Here is a 23,376-nt window from a genome sequence, read left to right on the forward strand (position 1 = left end):
TCTAAGAAAATACTACGGCACTCTGAGTCCTAAGAAGGCCCAGACTTACCTGTTCTGGTAACTGAAGTAGGCGGCATCCCGTGGAATAGTACACAGCTGCTTCCCATAACAGCACAAGGTCTGGGGAGAAAATTCGTACTGAAAAAGAAGAAAAGCCAGAGAGAACAGATGACTATATGCAACACCTATGGGCACACATTTGTGTGGCACAAATTTCTTCTACAGCAGAGGCAGCACTTTTTTTTAGTTTCAGCATTTTAGGGTTTCAATTCACTGTTCACTGTTGTTCTCTCCAAGCGGACAACCCCCTTCCCCTCAACAAATAGTCCTGTATGGAGAGCATAGCCAGCAGTCACTGAATACCATGTGCCAATTGGAAAAGCAAAGTGGGTGGGTGCAAAGTGGCCGGTTTGAGCCCCTGGAACTGACAGGCGGCTGAAGAGCACAGCTGGGCTGCCTCTGGGAAGAGCAGGAAGGAGACACAGCCACACTGGGCTGCGCTTGCTCTCATTAAAAGAGATCAATCCAGAAAGTTTGAAATTCACAGAAAACAGTAAGAGATTGAGCATAATGCAACATCTAACTAAAATCTGTAGTATTAAAAAAATATTTTAAGCAGAATGTTCTGTGTTCTGACCTTTATGTATGAATTTAAAATAGTGTTAGCTGCTGGCTCACTTTATTACAGACAGTAGACAACTGCAACATTCTGCATCATATTGGCAAAGCACAATACCTTAAAATGTTTGCTCTCACGATCTGCACCCTAAAATCAATAACCAAATGCTCAAGGCAGGAAGGTTCACACACAGATCTCCCTGAGAAAGATCCATGTGTTCCAAAAACATGACAGCGGCTCATCTTTTTAAAAATTGAAGAGCACTTTTTAGGAAGAATTAAAAAAGCCTGGCTACTGCTGGATCAGACCAAAGTGGTCCCTCTGGTCTCACACCCCATTTCCCACAGTGTCCAACCAGGCGCATCGGGGAAGCCTGCAAGCAGGGCATGAGATCACAAGCCCTCTCTCCTGCTGCTGCTCCGCCCCAACTGATACTCAGCGGCTTTTGCGGCCTCATTCTGAGGGAAGCATGCAGCCCCTGTTGCGAGGAGCCACAAAAGAAGCCCACACTTTCACAATTCTACTAGTTCTAGAGCATGATGTGCTGCGCATATGAAGTCAATCTAGTTCTCATCAAATTGTAACAAATGGAACACATATCTGCACATATATCTGAGTCAAAGTTTTTAAGTATAATATAAGAATTAGTCAAAATTCAACACAGGGATTTTGAAAATAAGGATCTGCTGGCCCTACTCAGAGTAGATCCATTGAAATTAATAGGATTAACTTGGGTCCACTAATTTCAGGGGGTCATTATGCCTAATGGATACAACCTCTTTTCAATGACATTTAAAGTAAATCTCATAAAAGCAGCTTCTCAAACAGAAAGTTCTGATAAATGCACGTATTCTGATAAATGCACACTGTGAATATGAAACACACAGGTTTTGTATGTTCAAAGACCAGAGCTGTGAAGAAACCATGAATACCTTGCGTCCACAACAGTATCCCAAGGACTGCATAACAGGGTCGATTTCTTGTTCAAAGACCTCAGCCAGCTTAGTGCAAAATTTATAGACTCGTGACGTCTTGCGATTATAAAGCCAGGCATTATTGAACATTAGCCAGACATCGTCCACGTACTGCCAGGGCTCTTGATACTGCCCTGTGTCCAACTTGCGCTTAATGGTGGAAAGATCCATGGGATTCTTCACGATGTCAAAATAGTCCTGCAAATTAGAAAAAAGAAGAAACACAGCGTCAGCTGGGCATTCATAGAATGATAGAATAGAATCATAGAGTTGGAAGAGACCACAAGGGCCATCCAGTCCAACCCCCTGCCAAGCAGGAAACACCATCAAAGCATTCCTGACAGATGGCTGTCAAGCCTCTGCTTAAAGACCTCCAAAGAAGGAGACTCCACCACACTCCTTGGCAGCAAATTCCACTGCTGAACAGCTCTTACTGTCAGGAAGTTCTTCCTAATGTTTAGGTGGAATCTTCTTTCTTGTAGTTTGAATCCATTGCTCCGTGTCCGCTTCTCTAGAGAAGCAGAAAACAATCCTTCTCCTTCCTCCATATGACGTCCTTTCATATATTTGAACATGGCTATCATATTGCCCCTTAACCTTCTCTTCTCCAGGCTAAACATACCCAGCTCCCTAAGCCGTTCCTCATAAGGCATTGTTTCCAGGCCTTTTACCATTTTGGTTGCCCTCTTCTGGACACGTTCCAGCTTGTCAGTATCCTTCTTGAACTGTGGTGCCCAGAACTGGACACAGTACTCCAGGTGAGGTCTGACCAGAGCAGAATACAGTGGTACTATTACTTCCCTTGATCTAGATGCTATACTCCTATTGAAGCAGCCCAGAATTGCATTGGCTTTTTTAGCTGCTGCATCACACTGTTGACTCATGTCAAGTCTGTGGTCTACCAAGACTCCTAGATCCTTTTCACATGTACTGCTCTCAAGCTCTCAAATTCAAAGTTTCCCAAAAATGACTATTGACCAGTCTGATGCACCTGAAATTAGGGTGCTGTCACAGGTGGATGTTTCTTGCAAAAATCACCCCTTGTCCGGGTTTAGAGAGAGTTGGGCTGAGCTGCCCTCTGGGTGGGATGACATCACCACCCTCTGGATTCCTACAGCTCTGAATCAACGGATGCCCAAATCTCCGTTAGCAACAGCAGCCATTAAGCAGCTCACACATCCTCGCCCCACATACTGAAGCCAACTCTCCCAACTTCTGAGCAGTGCTACACAAAATACTGTAATGACCTAGACAGAAAGGTACAGTAAATCTTGAAAACAGTCCCCACTTGAAAGAAATTCTAATTTCCTGTACAGTATTTGTCTACTTGGAGACAGACGTGGAAGACGACTCTGGCTGCAGGGCAGACTAATAAACTAAGTGCTTGGCTCTGGGAGCTACAGGAGTTCCTGGGCAGCAAGACCACATGGACTACTTGAGAACCTCAACCCAAAAGAATTGCCACCAGTCCAAGGACTGCCCAACGGCCCCCACCCTGCGAGAGATGGCTGTGACCTGCTTGCAAAACACTCTGCTGCTCAACTGGCTTCAATCCAATCTGCCTGAGATTGTTACTTGGCTATGGTGCCAGGACTGACCCACTGGTTCCTGGGAAGGCCCACCTTCTCACTTACCGGAATCCCCAGGAGTTGAGGGTCCACAGGCTGCCGGAAGGGCAAGGACTCTGGGTCCTGGCGATACAAAGCTTCCAGGGTGGGCATGAGGGCTTGGCGCAGCTCTTCAGGCTTAAAGACTGTTGAAAACATCCAAATGAGTTAACGTAAATAAAACCACAGGTCCATTCTATCTACAGTCATCTCATTCATGAAATAAGCAGCATTTCGTCATCAATTCGTAAAGAGCTGGTGGAATTCAATCTATAAGATGTGGCGCTTTGTTTTTATGCAGGGAGTCGCTCTGGGATCGACAGGCGAAGGGCGGTATATGAATTTAAATAACAATAACAACTAGAAGACTTGGACCACTTCACAGGGAAGAAAGAAGTGTCTTGAACTGTGACAGGTAAAAAAGAAGTCTCTCCCTCTTCAGAGACAGAATGCCTTTGCTCAGGAGAGGCTGAGGGACAGCAAACTGCCATCGATAACCTAGGGAAGCCCGACTGAGCAAGATGCTTCTGAGCTTCCTACTTGAATTTAAGAAGACGGGGAGAACATTAAAGTGGAGCACAAGCTAGTGGCAGACAGACAGACTTGAGGGCTACACAGATGTAGACTTACTCTTTTTCCGTGGCTGAGATGGTGACGTGGACTGGGAAGCGGCACCGCTACTGCCTCCGTCCTCCTCCTCTTTTATCTCCGGTTTCTTCCCTTCTATCTCCATGGGCTCCTGCTTGATCTCCACCCCATTTGTTTCTTCTTTGGTTTGTGTGGGGCCTGGAACGTCCTCCTCCACCTGAAAAGCACATGGCACAGTGAGGAGTCACGACCGCGGCAGCCACGCAGGTCAGCTCCCCCAGCAAAGCAAGAGAGAATGGAATATTTAACATGTTAATATCCATCCATCCAATATTCTGGATGATTTCCCTTCCCTGTCAATTCTCCTTCTAGTTTACCAGGCAGTGGGTCTCCTCCGCTCTATCCCACAAAGGGCAGGCTTTATTTCCTTACCGTTTCCTCCCGAAAGCTAGAAATTGCTGCCTAATCCCAATATGGGGAACCACCAGGTGCTTCTGGGCTAGAATTCCCATAAGCCCCAACTACAGGTTATGCTGGAGGTAAGAAGCCCAACAATATCTGGTGGGCACCAAACTCCTCCTCCCCCCTGTGTCCCTGAACAGCACTATCCCTTGGGCCCTTGCTTACCTCCGATTTTGGATCGAGTTGAGTTTCACCACATTCCGACTCTGCTTTTTCCACCTTCCCTTCCTGCTTAATCTCTTGCGTTTGGGTCTCCAGCCCCAGCTGCGGAGCATTCATGTCGGCACTGGCGGCAGAGCCTGGTGTGGGCACCCTGTTGTCGATGCTTGCTGCTGCTTGGGATAGCTGGTGGGGGGGGAGGGGGGAAAAAGACACTGAAGACATGGAAGCCTCATGTTCCAGTGCAGAACTCCAAAAAAGAGGAAAGGGCAGGTCAGAAGACAGGGGCATCACCAACAGCACCCAGCACGCCACCTGAAAGGCTATCCCATGGAAGATGGAGCCACCTTATTTTCTGCTGTTCCCGAGGGCAAGACCCAAAGCGACTGATTCAAATGACAAGAAAGGAGATTGTGACTAAACACCAGGAATACCTTTCTGACAGTAAGAGCCATTCGACAGTGGGATCACCTTCCTTGGAGGTTCTTAAGCAGAGGTCGGGTGGCCATCAGTCATGGAGGCTTAAGTTGAGATTCCTGCATTGCAGGGGGTTGGACTAGGTGACCCTTGGGGGTACCTTCTATAATACTATGAGTAATCCATTTAGTTTATCCCTGCCTAGAATTCACATCTGATAACAAGAGGCCTAACAGGATGTTATAGCATAACCGTCAGGGAATCATCCGCCTCCTAAGCTTCTTATTGTAAGCTGCCCTGATAATTTATCTGAGGGGTGGTGTAGAAATCTAATCAGTAAATAACTGTTAATAGTCTAAAATGGGGAATACTCAAGAAGTGTCTCCCATAGCATGGCTGCAAATACTGGAAGGGCAGCTGTGTTATAGCAAACTATAAAGAAAGTCTTGAAAAATACCCTAGGATCCATTATGCATGGTGCTGGAAGCTGGAGGATAGTCAGGCATTATACCTGAGGCTGCCCTGGAAAATATTCTGCAGCTAGAACAAGCTATGGCTGTGAGAGTGCAGAGACCAGGAGCAGGATCCATTTCCAAGCTCAGTCCAAAAAGGGTTGTGCATTTGCTGTGCTCAGGGAACAGAACTTCCTCTCACCCCCCCCCCCCCAATATCTGCTCTGAAGGCACCCCAAGCCCCCTGGGGCAGATTTAGTGGGGTGCAGGGGTGGGGACTTCTGCTGTGCAAATGATTTTGGGAGCGCCATGATTTTGCTGGATCAACCCTGCACAGCTTAGGATCAGGGTGCTGGTCGGTTCCCTTTCCCCACCTGAGCCTCCCTGCAACTGAAAAGTCATGTGAAGAGGCTACTCTCTGGGGACTCCACTTCTCAGAGATAGAATCTTTCAAGTGGTGTGCTGGTGTTCTGAATATGAAATGCTTCTCACAAAGAGAGCTTCCCTGACACCCATGTTAACCTCATTCTGGTGCCTGGCTTTTATTTTTCACTTGCTCTTTGTCTGCTGCCTGTTATTACTCTTGGTGGTGGTTTTTAGTTGTATTTTGGATTGTTCCTCTCCCCTCTCACTACTTTGCTTTATGTTTCAATAGCTGTCTCAAGCCCGGCTTTGCTCGGGAATTTTAAGAAACAAACCAACAAAGCCAGTGATTTGGAAGAGCTGAGTTTGCTGTACATCCAAACAGTCAAAAACCTGCTCCTCGATCATCTCAGCAACCACCCCTCAAAGTTTGGTTGTGATCTCTTAAGAGGGATCCCAATGCACAGAAAACAAACAACTTCTCAACACACCCAGGAGCCTGTGAGCAGCCCTGGGAAAAGTTTTCAGAGGACAGGATACTGGTATTAAATATTAACATTGATTGTGGCCAAAGCTTTCCCTGCCTAGAGGCCACTTTGTCAGAGGCCTGAAGAGTGTCCTCAGCTGGCCGATCTCTGCACTTACTGGTCAGGAGAGGGAAGCTCAGGGCCAGAGGTGGGATTCGGACATTCCTCTGCTCTGCACACAAGAGCAGCAGGGACCCTCCTCAAGCACTGCAACCCTTTCCATACCCTCCTCCTAGTTTTGATAGGCTAACACAGGCATCTCCAAAACCGGCCCCTCCAGATGTTTGGGGACTACAATTCCCACCAGAGTTAGAAGCAAGAGCGGAACCCTGCCTGTTCTGCAGTTGCCTCCATGCCATTGCTCCTGCCCTAACGGAACACCCTATTTTCTTCAAGCTCACCCAAGCAACCCTTCCTTGAAAATGCCCAACAAAAGTGGCCCCCCATGTCCCAAGGCTGCTTCTTGCCATCCTCAGCTCCCCTCTGCCGGACTCCACTGGCGCATGCAGCTTCTCCAGCCAGCCCTAACATTGTGCTCTCTAAGCGCACACATTCCATTCCGTTCCTCCTAAACGGAGCCTTTTCTTCCCAGGAGTTGTCTCTGCTATCTTTGTGCTCATTCTGTGGTCCCTTCCGGCCTCCCCCTAGTCAGGCCGGCTCAGTTTCCTAAGGGCCTCCTGAGGTCACAATGATGTTGGGTGATCCATTTTGGCCTTCTATCACTGTGCCATACAGAGCGTGCTCACGTACGGTTTATGTGTGTGGTATGGAAGCTGTACTTCCCAGGACAGAGCTGGGCTGTGCAGAATTATTAAAACAGCAGAGAGCATTATTGGCTGCTCACTCACCACCTTAGAACAAATTTACACCACCAGGTGCCATAGAAAAGCACTAGATATATCAAGAGATCCAACGCACCCTATATTTACTGTTTTTAATCAGGTTTTTGTAATTTTGGATTATGCGGAATGCTTTATCTGAGTGGATGTAGCAACAGAGTAATTTCGTTGTTCCCGCAAGGGGACAACGACAATAAAGATATCTTATCTTATCTTATCTAACTTGCAAAGCGCTCGATGTGGGGTTCTGCAGGTGCCCCTGCTAAGCTGCTACTTTGCCCACAATGCCCCCTTCCAGCCCGCTCTTTACCTGTCTCCCCTTGTAGGCAGGTGGGCTCATGTCTTCTTGGCCACAATGGCCTCGTGGGGTGGGGCCTCCTGAGGCCCTCAGGCCTAAGGTTCCTCACTGCTGACCTACATGAACACCACTAGTCTTGGCCTCCTCCTCAGAGCTTGCTTTACCTCTCCACCCAGTGCTGCCTGCTGAGGTGCTGTGGCCTTTCCCCTTATACAAACACAATTATTACATCAACACCAACATCAACATCTCCTGGCGGTACAAAAATAGGGGGCTGCCTTTTGCTGAGAGCACACCAACTGGTGAAAGGCTGGGATATGATTGTGTCACAGTAAGAGCCACACTCCGCCAACGTCAAAGGAAGAGCAGCCTGAGGGGAACATGTGAACAAGACATGCTCTTCTGCCCATCTTCCAACATCAGAAGGCTTAAAAGACTTGAGCTGTCTCCTGAGTAGGCAGGAAGGCAGGCAGGCAGGCTTACCCTCCCAGGTGGGAGAGATACTTCTGCTCTTCAGCAGCCACTCTAAGCCAGACCATGTGCTATTGAAACATCTGGGCTGCGAACTAGCACCTGGTTAGAACCTGCGTCTCTCCAGATGTTGTTAGGCTACAACCCCTGTCACCCTGACCATTTGGCCTGCATATCTGAAGGGCCACAGTTTCTCCAGCCCATCCTAGGATCTTCTCTTCTTTTTGTTCTTCTCCTAATCCTCTTAGATGGAATCTGGATTGCAAGCAACCTGGGAACAGGATCTCCTTCAGTTCTGAAACTACGCACCATGCTTCTAGAGAAGGCAGAGCTTATAGAGAAGCCCTAGTTCAGTGGGAGAGACAAAGGGCTCCCGGTTCTGTCCCTGACTAGGAGAGATTCTGCTTGGTGCCTGTCTCAGGGCAAGGCGGCTTCCTACGCTGCTCCGAAGGTGAGGAAACATCCCCTCTGCTGCACGGTGGCTGCGAGAGCACCGCTGTCCTTCATGACAGAGTGCTCCCGGGTGCAAATGCTGCGCCCAGTAATGCAAAAAGGCCACATACTCACCGGAGTGCCAGGGGCCTGGGCAGACATTGGCTGCTGCTGCTGCTGTGGGGTTGGCACAGGTGGGGGCTGCACTGGGGTCAGAGGCTGCGGTGGAATCTGCGACTGGGCTGCAGCTTGCCCTGAAGGCGTGCTCTGCACCTGCGTGGCATTGGGGACGGAGCCGGCTGCTGGAGTGGGCGCCTGTCCCGCTGCGGAGACCGGTGTGGATGGCTGGGCAGGCGCTGCAGGCTGTGGAGGCGTCATCCCTGGCGGCGTCTGGTGCTGGACCGGCGGCATGCCAGCCGCCACGCTGGACAAGAGAGGAGCCACGGGCTGGTGAAGGGCTGGTTGGGTCGCGGGAGGACATGAGAGCTGCTGGCTTTGTGGTCCCAGAATATCCACGGAGTTGGGAAGAGCAGCTCCAGGAACTTGCCCCTGCCGGAAGGAGACGCTGTTAGTGCTGCATTCAAAAACTCCTCTGGGCAAAAGTCGGCAACACAAGGAGACCAAGCGCCAGTCTGGCTGCGTCCCTCTGCCACACCGTTTCCCCAAGAGTTACCAGTACTCAAACGGGAAATATCCCATGTGGCACAAAGTACGCTTTTTGGGTAGGCAGGTGAGCCAGCCACTGTGAGTTACATCATATGCGTTTCACTAAAATGGGAAACTCAATTAATTTGCACCAACCTCCTCCTCCTGCCTCCCCTTCAAGTTTCCGTTTGTGACTAAGCTTGGTCAGATCAGTTCCTGAGTTGACAGATGGATCAGTGGATGGACACAGACAGCTGTGGCAGAAGGACGGATCCTGAGGCCTGGCGAGACTTGTGGTGAGCAGCTGCTATGCAGGGCTGGGTGGTGGCCAGCTCCCTTGCCTGCCAGAGAAGGCCACTGTTTGTTTCAGTGCTCTTGATGGAACTCCTAAGTGCCCTTCTAACCTCCAGGGGATTCCCTGGTCCTCTCTATAGGATGGGAAGGGGGGGAACAGCAGGATTCCCTCTTCCCTTTTGGATAAAGGCAAGGTCTGTATGCAAATGTCATGCTGGGCTTGTGGAAGAAACAGTTCCTTCCTTCCTTCCGGAGAGGGTGTTGAGCTCTAAAACTCGCCTGGCTGGGATGACCAGCAGGAAGCACAGCCCTAAGAGGTTCAAGGGAGTCTGTGCTAGTGCTTGAAGGACTGTATTTTCCATGGCTGTGAATGTGTGGGTGGTTGGCGGACTGAGGAGAGGGGCTCCTCTCAGGAGTTGTCTAACCTGCGGGTGTGTGCTGAGGCCATTTCTGGTACATTTGCACCCTCTTCTTGCTTGGGAGTTCCCCACCCCGTCCAGATGTGGCTGGAGGCATTGCTGGGCCAGGGAGGCATGGTGTGCTGCTCCCTGCATGCTGCAGCTGAAGGCTGAGCCATGTTGCCCATGGGCTTTGCATGGGAAGCTGCCTGAGCGGCCAGGAAAGAGGCTGCATTGGATTCTGCTGCCTTGGAGCCAGAGTGAGGTTGGGGGAGAGGAGGAAAGGTGGGAGGGGGAGATGCAAAAGTGGGGTGTCCCCCCAGGAGATGGGAGGGCAAGGAAAGAACCACATAAGAGAGGAAGAGAGATACTGCTACACCTCGGCACAAGCAGGACCGAGGAGGAAAGGAGAGGTCTGCAAAGGCACAGAGCAAGGGGATATGCAGATTCACCAGGATTTTGCAGCGGGCTGGGGGAACAGGCTATGACGTGGCCCACAGGGGCTGGCTCACCATCTGCCAGGAGAACAGACTGAGGGAAGAGGTGCACATTAGGTAAGCTCGGTAGACAACTCCTGAGATCACCCAGGTTAGAATTTACTCATGAGGCCTGGAAGCAAGTGGCTGTGGTCCATGTCAGAGTCATGGCTGGGCTTGAGAGCTCAGCTCCTCCACCACCGTCACAAGACGGCATTGCTGGGGTTCTCTTGCATACAAACATTCACAGCAGGCCCACAGCGAAACAGGGCCTTGACTCTGACATTCAGGGAAATGGTGGAAGCCACAGGAATGCTAAGGTGCAGACACAAATATCTGAAGTGAGCGAATGGCCCTCACCGTTTTGATGAAAACCTGGAATTCCACATTATACCAAGGCTAGTAAGAGAAAGCAAACCACAAGCCATACCTGTGCTACTCCTGCCTGCGCTGCTGCTGGCCCCAAAGCAACGCTGTTCACATTCAAAGCTCCACTGGAGGCAGAAAACTGGTTCTGTGGCAGGAAGGGGCTTGGGGCGGAGGCCTGACCCATCAGACTGTTGGAATGAGCTGCTATCAGGTTCTGCGACTGAGGCATCCGGGAGGGAGACAGAGCCATCTGCAAAGAAAGCAGGCCCTGCGCATTAAGGGTCTGGACCACAAGAGAGTTCGGTGCTCACGGAATCCGTTTCAGAAGAGAGGAAAAACAGGCACCAGGCGGCTCGCCAGCTGCAGTCTCTTCTTCCCTCCCGCCAGGCTACCCTCTTACATTTTCACTACACTGAATCATCCAATGTATTTATTTGATTTCTATTTCTAACTGAAACAGAAAATTGCCCTGACAATGTCTAATTTAGAAAGCTGACATGTATTTTAACCTGGTTTCCAGCTTATCATTGATTTTAATTATTTTTTAAACGTTCTAAATAGTTGTTTTTAACTAAAAACAACATTGTTTTATTCTTTTTCTGAATTGCTTTGAGGGTTCAGTACACCCACAACTTACAGATTTGCAGAGGTGGTGGGAAACTAAATAAGTAAATGGAGAATGGGGGAGTGGGGAGTGTTGGAAGGCGCCCCCCCCAGATTTTGCAGGATCCACCCACAGCCTTCCAGAAAGCCCAGTAAGCGAGGGATCACATGGAGAACTGGTTCCAGGGCCTTCCTGACTTTGCGTGCAGAACCCTGGAACACAACTCCCATGCAAGTTGCAGGCCTACGGTACATAAATTTTATGAAATAAAATAAAGTGACCGAATTAATCCAAAACGGAATGATGCAATACCGGAAACAACATGAGGTAACCAGCACCTGAATTTATTTCTCTCGACGTATCCTAAGCTTTAAATTGCCAGGAAGAAGAGAGAGAGAGAGAGAGAGAGAGAGAGAGAGCGCTACAAACCGTCGAAATGGATCCCATGTTGTTCATCTGGACAGGATGGTTCATTGGAGGGGTGCTGCGGGGTCCTATCGATGCCTGGGACATTTGGACATTCCCTGTGGACATGGGGTTAAACTGATTCACTCCTGCAAAATGCACCCCCAGAAGAGCTCATTAGGAGGATCGACACACAGATCAGCCCACCCCGTTCCTGTCCCCATTCCAGCCTGGCCTGCAGGGCAGCTGAGCAGAGGAGAGCTAAGCCCTCTTTGCAGTAGTGACTGTGGAGGAAACCCACAGAAGTCAAGATGCAGCCAGAAGACACTTAGCAGAGGGACTAAAGACAGAAAGCTCTAAATGTGGAGAGCTCTCTTCTTCTTCTTACTCTGTTTAAAGGGCAGCACAGGGACATTCGTTGTCCCTTGTCTTGTTCTTGAGCGATGCCTGGGCCCGGATGGGAGAAGAGTTGCTACTGTCAGCAAACACTGTTCTCCAAGCATATAATAATAATAATAATAATAATAATAATAATAATAATAATTTATTATTTATACCCCGCCCATCTGGCTGGGTTTCCCCAGCCACTCTGGGCGGCTTCCAACAGAAACATTAAAATACACTAATTTCTTAAACATTAAAAGCCTCCCCAAACAGGGCTGCCTTCAGATGTCTTCTAAAAATCTGGTAGCTGTTTTCCTTTTTGACATCTGATGGGAGGGCGTTCCACAGGGCAGGTGCCACCACCAAAAAGGCCCTCTGCCTGGTTCCCTGCAACTTGGCTTCTCGCAATGAGGGAACTGCCAGAAGGCCCTCGGAGCTGGACCTCAGTGTCTGGGCAGAACGATGGGGGTGGAGACGCTCCTTTAGGTATACTGGACCAAGGCCGTTTAGGGCATGTCTTAGTGGTCTTCCCCACATGGGATATGTCCTGCGCAGGTCTAGCCACAGACACTCCCAGCCCTGGGCATCCCTCCCCACCCCCACTAACAGCTGACCTCCATCCCCTCTACCACTCCCAGCAACTGGGCCATCCAGTAGTGCCATGTTGAGAGAGGATTGGTGTTTCTCCCCAAGACTGCTACCAAGTTGCAGCCTGGTTTGCTGTCGGTTGGGGGAAGTATCTGCCTCAATGGCCGTGCCCTCCCCCTGTGGCATGCTCCCTTGGAACAAAGGCTCAGGTGAAAGTGTGGCACAGAGGAGGCAGGATACAACCTCATCCCCCCCAAAATAGGAGACTCGCAAGAGTGGGGCTAAGGAAAGGAGCAGGTGAGCGCAAGTGGAATACCTTGAGAGCCCTGCATGCGGCTGAGAGGCCCATTCGGCATGGACAGAGGCCCACCTGCAAGAGGACAAAAGCAGCACGGTCAGTTCTCCCTTGGCGGCTTCATTCAGCAGAATCTTCACTTAACAGACAAATCAAAATGCTAGAAATCAAACCAACAGGGCTGCAAACTTCAAAGAATGTGTAGATTAAAATAGATTTCAATTAAATAGAAAGTCACCCAAGTTAGGCATTGTTTTTTAAAAAACAAACAAACAAAAACAAACCCTATTTTTAATATCAGAGCCTATCAAAACTACAGCTGATGCCTCTTCCAAGATGGTGCAACAGACGCATTTTAGGCATATGGCAATTTAAAATGATTAAAACTCACTGAACAATCAACTCAGAGGTCTTTAATCAACAAACAGCCCTGCAACTGGGGCTCCAGGTGAGCTTTGGGGTTGTAACTGTCTTCCGAGGCCACCAACCAGGGTGTCCTCCTTACCTGCCTGGTGTGGAGAGGGGCCATTCTATTACGGCAGCCCTGGGCTTACTAGTTTGGAGGGGGGGGAATGATGGTTCCAGAAGGATGTGAGAGAAGATAGTTGCTCCACTCCAAGGAAAGTAACCTGTGGGGTGCTGCAGCGTTCAATCTTGTTTCCCACACTGTTGAACATCTACAGTCATACCTCGGTTTAAGTACGCCTTGGTTTGAGTATTTTCAGTTTAAGTACTCTGCAGACCCATCTGGAACGGATTAATCCACTTTCCATTACTTTCAATGGAAAAGTTTGCTTCAGGTTAAGTATGCTTCAATTTAAGTACTCCACGGATCGTCTGGAACGGATTAATCCACTTTCCATTACTTTCAATGGGAAGTTCGCTTCAGGTTAAGTATACTTCAGGTTAAGTACAGACTTCCGGAGCCAATTGTGTTTGTAAACCGAGGTACCACTGTACATGAAACTGCTGAGGGAAGTCTCTGGATGTTGATGGCACCTATTTACTTCTCTTTTCCTCCGTGAGCGGTTTCCCAAATGATGTCTGAAGACAGTAATGGGGTTTATGCTAAACCAGGTCCATCCATGGAAGAGGGGATGGTCAGGGTTTGAGCTAGTGAGCTGCTTCTGCTCACATTGGCCTCTGAAGGAGGACGTCTTCATTTTGGCCGTGATCTCTCTGGGGCTGCTGCCCCCCGGAGACCTAGATATAATTCTCACGGTTTTGGCTGGTGCACCAACGGCATTCTCTCCTTGGTGGACGGGAACCTGTCACTACCACACCTTCCACAGTGTCTCAGCTGAACTGCTGTAATGTGGGGGGGGGGCAGCGTACTTGATGACAGCTCAGAATGGCAAAAAACCCCTCAACCTACTGCGAGAACCTACAAGTATGGAAGACAATGCCAGTCCTGCAAGAAGCTCACCGGCTAACAGTTTGCATCTTGGTCAATTCAATATGTTGCTTTTGATCTTGACAACAAACCACCCTAAATTCAGGCCCCCTCAAAGAGCACCTTCTCCACATATCATCCTTCACAGAAGCTACCTGTACATCTGCAAGGAGCAGGGCCTTTTCCTTTGTGGCACCTTCTTTTCAGATTGTTAGAAGGCGGTAAAGTACTTCTGCCTGAGAGGGCCTTTGGGCTCTAGGGGATGCAAGCATGCTGCTGCTCAACATGGCTTTATAGACACAGTATTTTCCTTTCTGGGGTGATTTTATTCAATACTGCTTTTTCCTTTTGTGTTCTTATTGTAACCCACTTTCTGTGTCTCATGAAAGTCTGAATGGTGCACCATAGAGACAGAAGCTGACCAAGACTTCCTTGCTTCACTTGTCCATTCCTTTGGGGAGTACTTACTGGGAGGTCTCACAGGCTGGGCTTGTCCCACAGCTGCCGCCACCTGTGGAATGCCAGGAGGCTGAGTCCCGGGAGCCTGTAAGGCTGGCGGATTACCCAAGATCCCTTGCTTATGTAAACGAGACCTCCGCTTCTCTTCTAGCTCCTTTTGTATTTTATATATTTTCTCTGCCAATAAATGGTAATATTCATCCTAGAAGGGGGAAAATGTTAGGATTAGGTTTTAGAATATATTAGAAAAAAGCAGCAAGGATGACTGGTTAATACTGGCTGAAATTTTATTTTGTGTGAAAAGTGATCTGAAGAGTTCTCCTTCATAACTTGAGTGCCTATGCTGTGAAGACCTTGACCAACAAGCAGACTCTTTGACAAAAGGAACAATGGCTAAATTGGCAATAACAAGGCCTGGAAGGGCCACAGCCAGTCCAGCTTTTGCCGATTTATGAAGGCTATCCCCAGTAAGATTACAGTATTTTCTTTAACTAGGAACACTTCGAGGCGCTCCTTGGTTTGTTGAACAAAGGAGGTGCAGCACTCAAGATTTCAGGAATTATACACTGTACTAATCCCAGTCTATTTCAGAGCTGCTTGCTAGAAAGCAACACAACCTGCAATGGAAGCATTGGCATGCCTTGCAGTGGACTGAGGAGCACAGTCCAAAGGAGCCGCTTTCAGCCACACAGGACTTCACAAGACCAAGCTCTTGTCCAGCACAGAACCTACCCTACTGTTAGCCGATTCATACATATCCCCTTCTACTTTCCTAGCGTAAGCCACCAGATTCTCCATCCGGCGATCTTTCAGCGCCGCTGGGTCAGGAGTTGGGAAGATGGCTTGCACGCTGCAGAAAGAAGAGACATAAATTCCATCACGAATGCTGCTGGAAGACCTGGTAAACCTTACCTTCCCCTCTCTGCCTACAGTGCCCTACACCATGCAAAATGATTTCAAAAGCCCAGCTTTCAGGTAATTGGGAGAGATTCAGTCTTCCCCTAGGATGGCATAATTGAAATCGATGATAGTTACCTGGGGGGAAATGTGGGTCTAGGGTCGGGTTGTTGAAAATAAAAATGGAAGTGGAAAGAATGGAGAATCTTCTTAAACCAGTTCTGACTGCTACCCTCCAACCCCTCCTGAAGCCTTCAGACTCATGAAGCCCCCCAAAGGCAAGGAGCAGGGGTGCAGCTCTGGCAAGACTCTGGCCCTGTCCCGCAGCAATCTGGGTCCACCCACGTGACACACTTACAGTTTGTGCACTAAGTGATTGCGCAGGTCCTGAGTGACATGCTCGTGCCAGGCTTTCCTCACCCCAGTGCTTGAAGGTGGTGCAGCTGTGGGCATCGAATTTGTGCCATCATTCATTAAGGAGCTAAAAGAAAAGGCAGCGAGGGAAACTCTTGAAGCTCTCTGTTGCATTCCAGAAAAGTCTTGCTTTTAAGGCTAAGAAATTATCCAGTAACTGACTACAACAAAGCAGGTAATGAAATTCAAGTACTGTCAGAGATTGTTCTAGCAGTGAGCATCCCCTGATAATTGCAGAAGAGAGGCACCCTGGCTCAGGCAGCATCCTAGAGCCCTTACTGCAACCTCAGACAGGATATCAGGGGGAGGGATCAGGGGAAGTGTCCAGCGGGGAGATGCCTCGCCCTTTTAAGTTCATGCCTGACTTAAGACATTCCAAGGTGCGCAGGCGCAAAGGGAGGAGGGCAGGAATCTTCGTCAGACTGATCGGACATGTATTCTTGATACTGAATCACATTGTAAATATCAGGCAAAATAAAAGCCTTAAAGACAGAATGGCTGTGGTACGAGTTTCTCAGAAGTAGCCAAACAAGGACCGTGACAAGTACAATTTTGCTTTTGAAGGGAAAATAGAAAACAAAGAACGGAGGAGTTGTTTGGAAAAGGGGACTATGAAACAACTGTGAGAAAAAGTGTTACTAAGGACTAGTTATTTCTACAACTGAAAATAGGAATCACATGTAAACACGCAATGACCCTTCCAAAACATTTCTTACTTTGCTGCCCCAAGTGAAGTCGGAAGAGCGGTTTCTGGGATCAGGCTCGGTTGCTGGTCTGTTATTCCTCCAGCAGTCAGATTCATTTGATTAGTTCCTGTGGAATAAGATGATCCCTCATTTAGTTCAGAGGAAATACCAGTCAATTCACACCATTAAATCACTAACATTTTTATATGTACTGTGAGATAAATCAAGCAAGATCTTTAACTGTATAAATAGTGGTCCTACCAGATTCACTATTTTAAATATATATACACATACCGTGTTTCCCCTTTTTTAAGACACCGTCTTATAACTTTTTTCCTCAAAAAAACCACAGGGTGGCTTATTTTCGGTGGGTGTCTTAAGTAAGATGCAAAGTGATACACAAAATAAGGAAAATATTTGGTGTGTGCAAGCAGTTTTGCATTTATTTCTATTCTGCTGCTGAGTCTAGTCTTCTTACAACACAAGGAGGCGGCTTGCCGGGTTGTCGCCCAGCAGCGCGCGCGGAGCGCCCCGAGCCTCTGGGAGCCGGAGGAGGCTTGCTGGATCGTTGTTTCCCTTGTGTTTCCTTGATTTCCTAATCCCTTCTTATCCCCGCCCTGTCCCACCCTAACCCTTCCCCACCCCCACTCCCACCCCCTCATCCTCCTAGAGCCATACCTTCACTGCGTGTTCCCTGCTGGGGGGTGCGGCTTGGGGGGGGTAATTTTTTCGGTTGCATAGGCTTCGTCGAGCGGCTTTTTAGCTGCTTGAAGGGGGAGCAGTCCAGAACGCTCCGTTTGCTTGCGCTGGGAGCGAGAGCGCTTTAGTGGCCGGGCTAATTTTAAGCTTTTGCCATGTTTTCCGTGCTCTAGGCTAGCGCTCTGAGCGGGAGCGCTCTAACCGCCGCCAGCTACCGGTATTTGGGCGGCAGGGTGCCATTTTCGCGCGCCTCAGGCCACGTGTCCAGTTTTAGGGCTGGCTTGTGGCGCCTTTGGAGGGGTGCTGTTGTGTGCGGAGGCTTCCACTCCCTCCCCCTCCTTTGTTGAGTCCATTGACAAGCGGCTTGAACCCGCTTGTCAGCGGTTCGCCAGGCTTTTCCTTGTCTGCGCTCTGACAGCCGCCAGTCAGCTGGGCTCGGGGAGGCTTTTGTGACAGCTGCAGGTCGCGCCTTTTTTGCCGAGGGAAGCGCGGAGCGGCTCCTGGCTTGGTGGCAGCGCTTCCTGTTTGGTAGCGTCTCTCAGTCCTCCGCCTTGCGGAAAGCCTCCTCCTCCTCTTCCCCGCCCCAGTTGTCTCCTTTCCTCGCTCCCCGCCTTTTCTCTCTCTCTCACACACACACAGAGGGAGAGACACCGTTCCGTGCGCACGGCTGCTCAGCCATTCTTTCGCGAGCGTGTCACAAACACCGCTCTCCTCCTCCCCCCACCCATCCTTTCTTGCGTGCGTGTGCATGCCTCCTCTGTGCTTCAGGTCAACAGCTCGGCGAGCGCGAGCACCGAAAGAGGGCCGAGCGCGCGGTGCTTGTGCCTCCTCCTGTTTCTCCCCCCCCCGCCCGTGTGTGAGGGAGAAATTAGCAGTTGAGGGCGAGGACGGATAGAGAGCTGCACGGCGCTTCAGCAGCAGCAACAGCAGCAACCAGTTCCAGGTGCCGAGCCGCGGCAGAAAGAGGAGGCGGCGCGCGGAACGCCCTGAGTCTCCGGGACCCAGCGGTGCTCTATAGCCCTTTGAAACCTCCTCCTCCTGCTGTTGTGGCTTGGGGCGCTTGGGGCGCTCCGTGCTGTGTTGCTGGGCACTTTGTCGGTCCCGCTGCTGGGGCGCTCGGCGGTCTCATTCTAAGCGGCGCTGCAGCAGCAGCAGCAGTAGCCAGTTCCGGGCACCAACCCAGCAGCCCTCCTTTTCCTGCCGCGGCCAGCATGCTGGGTTCTGCTGGCTCGGGGTATGGCTTATTTTCGGGGTATGGCTTAATTCCGCAAAAGTGTAAAAATCCTGCTACGTCTTATAAAATGACTACGTCTTAAAATAGGGGAAACACGGTATATATATATACATTTCCCAAAGTTATAGTATATACATTATGCCTTTTCCCTCACAAATCACCTCTCTCAGGACTTCCCAGTCTTGGCATTCTACTCAAACAGTATTCTGCTGCATATCCTTTTATTCCACCCCGTTTCATCTCATATATTTCCCTTGTCGTTGTTAACTGTTATTCCACCCCCCCCCCCCCGCAATTTCTACACCAGGAAGGAGGAATCTGTGGCACAAGGGTGGGTGTCAAGGAGGACAAGAGAGAGAGAGAGAGAGAGAGAGAGAGAGAGAGAGAGAGAGAGAGAGAGACCAAACACAAAAAGGGGAGACTCCACTTTTATGCAGTTTCTGAATGAGGCTGCAGTTACATTTGCTGTTGTATTTCTACTAAGATTTGTTCCCCCTTCCCCTCCATGCCCTCCCTAAAGCAGTTAACATTTGTCTGAAGCCCGCCCCGCCCCCCTCCTGCATGCGCCCCCACCTACCCAGTGCATTCATGGTTCTCATTTGCGGATGAGCCTGGGGCTGGGCGGCTGGCTGGCTTTGCACTTGGGGCGGCAGGGGCGCCTGCTGGGCCTGGTTGCCATAGGGCAGGCCAAGAGCTGCATAGGCTCGCTGCATGGAACTGGGGTCAATGGGGTTTGGGTTGCTCAAAGCAGGAGTCGTTGCCTGTCCTGTCCCAGAGGCAATAGAATTCTGGATGCCACCAACTGGGGAACCAAGGAGTGCTGCAAAAGAGGAGGAGAAAAGAAGAAGCATGAAATACATTTGGACAGAGCAGAGGAACCTGGCCAAATTAGGGTTGGATTCTTAAAACCTTTCCTGAATGGCCTTTCCTCTAAGAAGCTTGTGGCAGTGTACTGCACCCTCTTTATCCTCACAACAACCCTGGGATGCAGGTTAGGATGAGATGGCAAGGGGCTCGAAATACAGTCATACCTCGGTTTACAAACGCCGCGGACCCGTCTGGAACGGATTAATCCACTTTCCATTACTTTCAATGGGAAGTTCGCTTCAGGTTAAGTACAGAGTTCCGGAACCAATTGTGGTTGTAAACCGAGGTACCACTGTAACTGCCTTTTTACAGACTGGAGAGACCTGGGCCAAGGCGAAGAACTACACCCCACTGCCCCACACGACGGAGGAGCAGGCACGTTGACTGACCCTTGCTCAGCCTGTGTTTCGTTTGCTATAGTTGTCATCCAAGACGCCTGGCAACAAAGAGATCTTTTTAGGGATTCTTCTAACTGCTGTGAGTGAAATCCAACATTGTGGAAGTGGACTTGTGCAACGAGATCCCACCTTTCCCCTCCCCATTGCAGTCTTACAAGCATGCAAAGACCATTTTTGGGAGGTGGGGTCCCTCAACCCGCCACAGCAGATTGTAAAGGGGTGCTGGAGGGGGGGTGCTGAAGGCAGGGGGAGAGATCCCATTGCACCTTCTCATGTAGAGACAGCATGAGATACACCCTTACAGTTTTATGCAAGGCAAATCTAAAAAAATGTAGTTACAGGTAGGTAGCCGTGTTGGTCTGAGTCGAAGCAAAATAAAAAAATTCCTTCAGTAGCACCTTAAAGACCAACTAAGTTTTTATTATAGTATGAGCTTTCGTGTGCATGCACACTTCTTCAGATACACCTGAAGAAGTGTATCTGAAGAAGTGTGCATGCACACAAAAGCTCATACCATAATAAAAACTTAGTTGGTCTTTAAGGTGCTACTGAAGGAATTTTTTTATTTTGCTAAAAAAATGTAGTATAAACACTGACAACTGGGAAACACTGGCCTGCAAACGCTCCAGTTGGAGAACAGCCTTTCCCAAAGGTGTCATGGGCTTTGAAGACACTCAAACTCAGGATGCAAGGGAGAAATGTGCTAAGAGGAAGGCACGCTTGGCAAATCCACACCGTGATCAACTCCCACCTGGAAACCAATGTCCCCACTGTGGAAGGACGTGTGGATCCAGAATTGGCCTCCACAGTCGCTTATGGACTCATTGTTAAAACCGTGTTTATGGAAGACAATCTTACTCAGCTACGAGGGATCGCCAAAGAAGAAGAATCTCAACTTGCTGACGCAAGTTAGTGAACTAGCAAATCACAAAAATAATCAGAAGGGGAATCAGGCTGGCATTACATTTACGCTGGAATTCTTCAGGGCAGAATCTCCTAAGTATGTATTCCAAACCAGACTTTTCTGAACACTGGTGAATACGTACGTTGCTGGTTTCTCTTGTCACTGGCATTTTTCAACGGGAGACACACAGGACAATCGTGCCGCGTACAATTCTTCCAGTGGGATATGATCTGACGTGACGATGCACAGTGGGCAACTAGGACAAGAAGAGAAGCCATAAGCAACACCTTCATAGGTTCGAAGGATCTCATTTCCACTCTGAGGTCACCTGTTTTCTCCTGCAAATGCTGCAGAAGTTCACATCTATGAACAAGGAGCATTACTGGGAAAAGCAAAGCAGACAATGCAGCAGGAGAACATTCTACATTGGTGTAGAAACTGAACGCTGACAGTGTCATCTACTAGACTAATGAAGATAAGGGCGACACAAATCATTTCCTTATTCTATTTTATCTTTTAAAAAAGGCTTTCATAACTAAATGCTCTCCTACCAAAGGTAACTAACAGAAACTTATAAAAATGAAATATTTAAAAGATGCTTCGCCTATTTAAAGCAATTTAGAGGTTCTCAGAAGGTAAAAGGATATATCTAAAAATGCATAAATGGCAAACTGAAATAAGACTATCCAACATTAAATCCACCTTCCATGACTGTAATAACAGAACCCTCAACCTGCCACTCAATTACAATTGACGGAAAGGACAAGAAATGCAATTTGTACCCACTGCACAGTGGCTGATATCCCAAAGACATGGGCTCAGCACTGATGCTTCGCCACCAGAAATAGAAAAAGTAAACCTCAGAACTCTTAGCGAGAGAAGGCCAACTGAACTTAAATCCGCTCCTAGGGCTTTTGCAACTACGCTCCAAAAAGGGAGTAGAGATTGCACCTCAAAAGACCATGCCCCATCCTGCAACCTCAGCCTCCCACAGTTCTTCCAAAGCAACAACACACCCCACTTTAGCCATTAATCCCTGAATAAATGCAATGTGAACATTGTGAAGGAAAAGGCTACAGACACTGTAGAGGGAGTTCTCCTTCCTCCACTGGAGCCCCGAGTCCATTTCTCCTGGGCAAATAGATCCAGAGCAGGGAAATCGAGAGCAGGCAATGTTTTCAAGTCCAGACATCACCCTCCCCCCCCCCCGCTCAGGCAATACTTCCACCTAGACTAGGAGGGCAGGGCCTGGGCTGACTGCAGTTTTTGTTTTATTATGTATTCTTATTATGTATTTTTTTTTGTTACGAACTACACTGAGAGCTTTGCATGAAGGGTGGTATACAAATTTAAACAAACAAACAATAACAACAACAATAATAGAACAAGTCAAAGCCCTCCGTGTCATGGCCTGCAAAGTTGGCCTTGGGTTGCAGTGCCCAGGAAGTGGCTCCTCCATTGCCGGCCCCCCATCACAGTGAACTGGGACAGCGGGAAGCCCCAAAGGTTAGAGAGACAGTTTAATACAGAAATTCTCCAAGCCTTTCAAGACCCCCCCCCCCACCAGCAACGCCTGGTCTAAGAGAACTCATCCCGGAGATGCTCTCCAAACACCTGCTGTGTGCCACACTTCTTCCCTGTGGTTTTGGATCTTGCAAACCCTGAAACAGGAATCACAACGGGGTGAAAGCCTGAGCCGGATTCAAGGGCCATCTTATCCTTACAAATTATGCACATCCTGCTTTTGTAGAGATAAAGCACCGAACTCCAGTTCCCTGTTTATATTGCCAAGGAGAAAGGCTACCACCCTTCAGAATAAACCACAGAAACGGATGCTGTTCCAAGAGGCAATTGGTCCAGCTATACCCGTGAGATCTGTCCTTAGGCAGATCACAGCTGGGGAAACTTTCCAGAGCTAAAACCCAGGACCAGGCAGTCCCTCAAGGTTCCTGTACTGGCCACATGCCAAAATGGATGTGAAAGTGTCTCCCTACTTTCTTACTCCCCAACTAGTAAAAAATTATATACACAGAAAATATGAAGACACCTGCAATGGGGAAGCTGTGCTTTTGTGTTGTGCCTGTGAGAAGCCACTAGAAGATAATCAGTTACAGGTAAGGAACTTCTTCTTCTTCCTCTTCCACTCTTTGCAGGCACATGTTGGCATAGCTGATAGCTGAAGGGTAGTGCAGAAAGCCCCGGGAGGAGTATCAAGCTAGATTTTGGCATGGATGATGGTGGAGACCTTTTCCAGGCTCCTGCTAGTTCAATGAGCAGGTGACTGAGCACAGCTGCTGAGCCCATTGACAAGGCAGGCCTACCACACAAGGCGCCTGCGCTCCACGGTCGGAGCAACAAATGCCCTCTAGTTGTCATGCCTATAGCAATGGCCTGAGCTGAAATTCTGCTCAAAGGGAGATTGTGTCAGGAGCAGGTCAGGAATAAGATAAGAGAGTGGGTCAGGGAGTAAGTGAAGTTAACTCTTTGCTAGAAGAAAGAAGGTCTGATCTGGAGTGCCAGGCCTAAGGAGGCCAGCAACTCTTCGTAGCAGTTCTTGCCCCTAAGAGGCATTCTGGAGGTTGAAGGTCCCTGCCTTCTCACAGTCTCCCCCCCACCCCCAATCCGAGATTCCGCTGACATGCCTATCTCTGCTCCCTCTTCTCCCTCTGATGACTCCCTGTCGTCCCACCACCAACCCCCAAACTCTGAGCCTTCCTCCCTTGGGGTTTCCCCAGTTGCTGCTTCCCACCATTCCTCAG

General features: G+C 49.2%; 1 protein-coding gene across 7 annotated transcripts in view; it reads right to left on the bottom strand.

Annotated features, from left to right (window-relative positions):
• CREBBP (CREB binding lysine acetyltransferase) overlaps positions 1 to 23,376 on the bottom strand; it is a 68,225-nt gene that overhangs the window by 19,789 nt on the left and 25,060 nt on the right. For 2 of the 7 annotated variants that reach the window (XM_035130448.3, XM_088657095.1), the window contains 15 exons: positions 20,760 to 20,873; positions 19,026 to 19,268; positions 16,546 to 16,642; positions 15,774 to 15,896; positions 15,251 to 15,368; positions 14,528 to 14,720; positions 12,688 to 12,741; positions 11,424 to 11,518; positions 10,452 to 10,640; positions 8,344 to 8,757; positions 4,416 to 4,595; positions 3,831 to 4,005; positions 3,228 to 3,346; positions 1,552 to 1,791; positions 50 to 138 (listed from right to left, as the gene is read on the bottom strand). In XM_035130448.3, the coding sequence (XP_034986339.3) occupies positions 50 to 138; positions 1,552 to 1,791; positions 3,228 to 3,346; positions 3,831 to 4,005; positions 4,416 to 4,595; positions 8,344 to 8,757; positions 10,452 to 10,640; positions 11,424 to 11,518; positions 12,688 to 12,741; positions 14,528 to 14,720; positions 15,251 to 15,368; positions 15,774 to 15,896; positions 16,546 to 16,642; positions 19,026 to 19,268; positions 20,760 to 20,873 (2,443 nt within the window). Of the gene's footprint in view, positions 1 to 49; positions 139 to 1,551; positions 1,792 to 3,227; positions 3,347 to 3,830; positions 4,006 to 4,415; positions 4,596 to 8,343; positions 8,758 to 10,451; positions 10,641 to 11,423; positions 11,549 to 12,687; positions 12,742 to 14,527; positions 14,721 to 15,250; positions 15,369 to 15,773; positions 15,897 to 16,545; positions 16,643 to 19,025; positions 19,269 to 20,759; positions 20,874 to 23,376 lie in introns of all 7 variants that reach the window. The other 5 variants (XM_035130446.3, XM_035130449.3, XM_088657094.1 and 2 more) reach the window with 3 other exon arrangements.

The sequence above is a fragment of the Zootoca vivipara genome, chromosome 13, assembly GCF_965207765.1.
Source record: "Zootoca vivipara chromosome 13, rZooViv2.hap1.1, whole genome shotgun sequence".
Taxonomy (NCBI): Eukaryota; Metazoa; Chordata; class Lepidosauria; order Squamata; family Lacertidae; genus Zootoca; species Zootoca vivipara.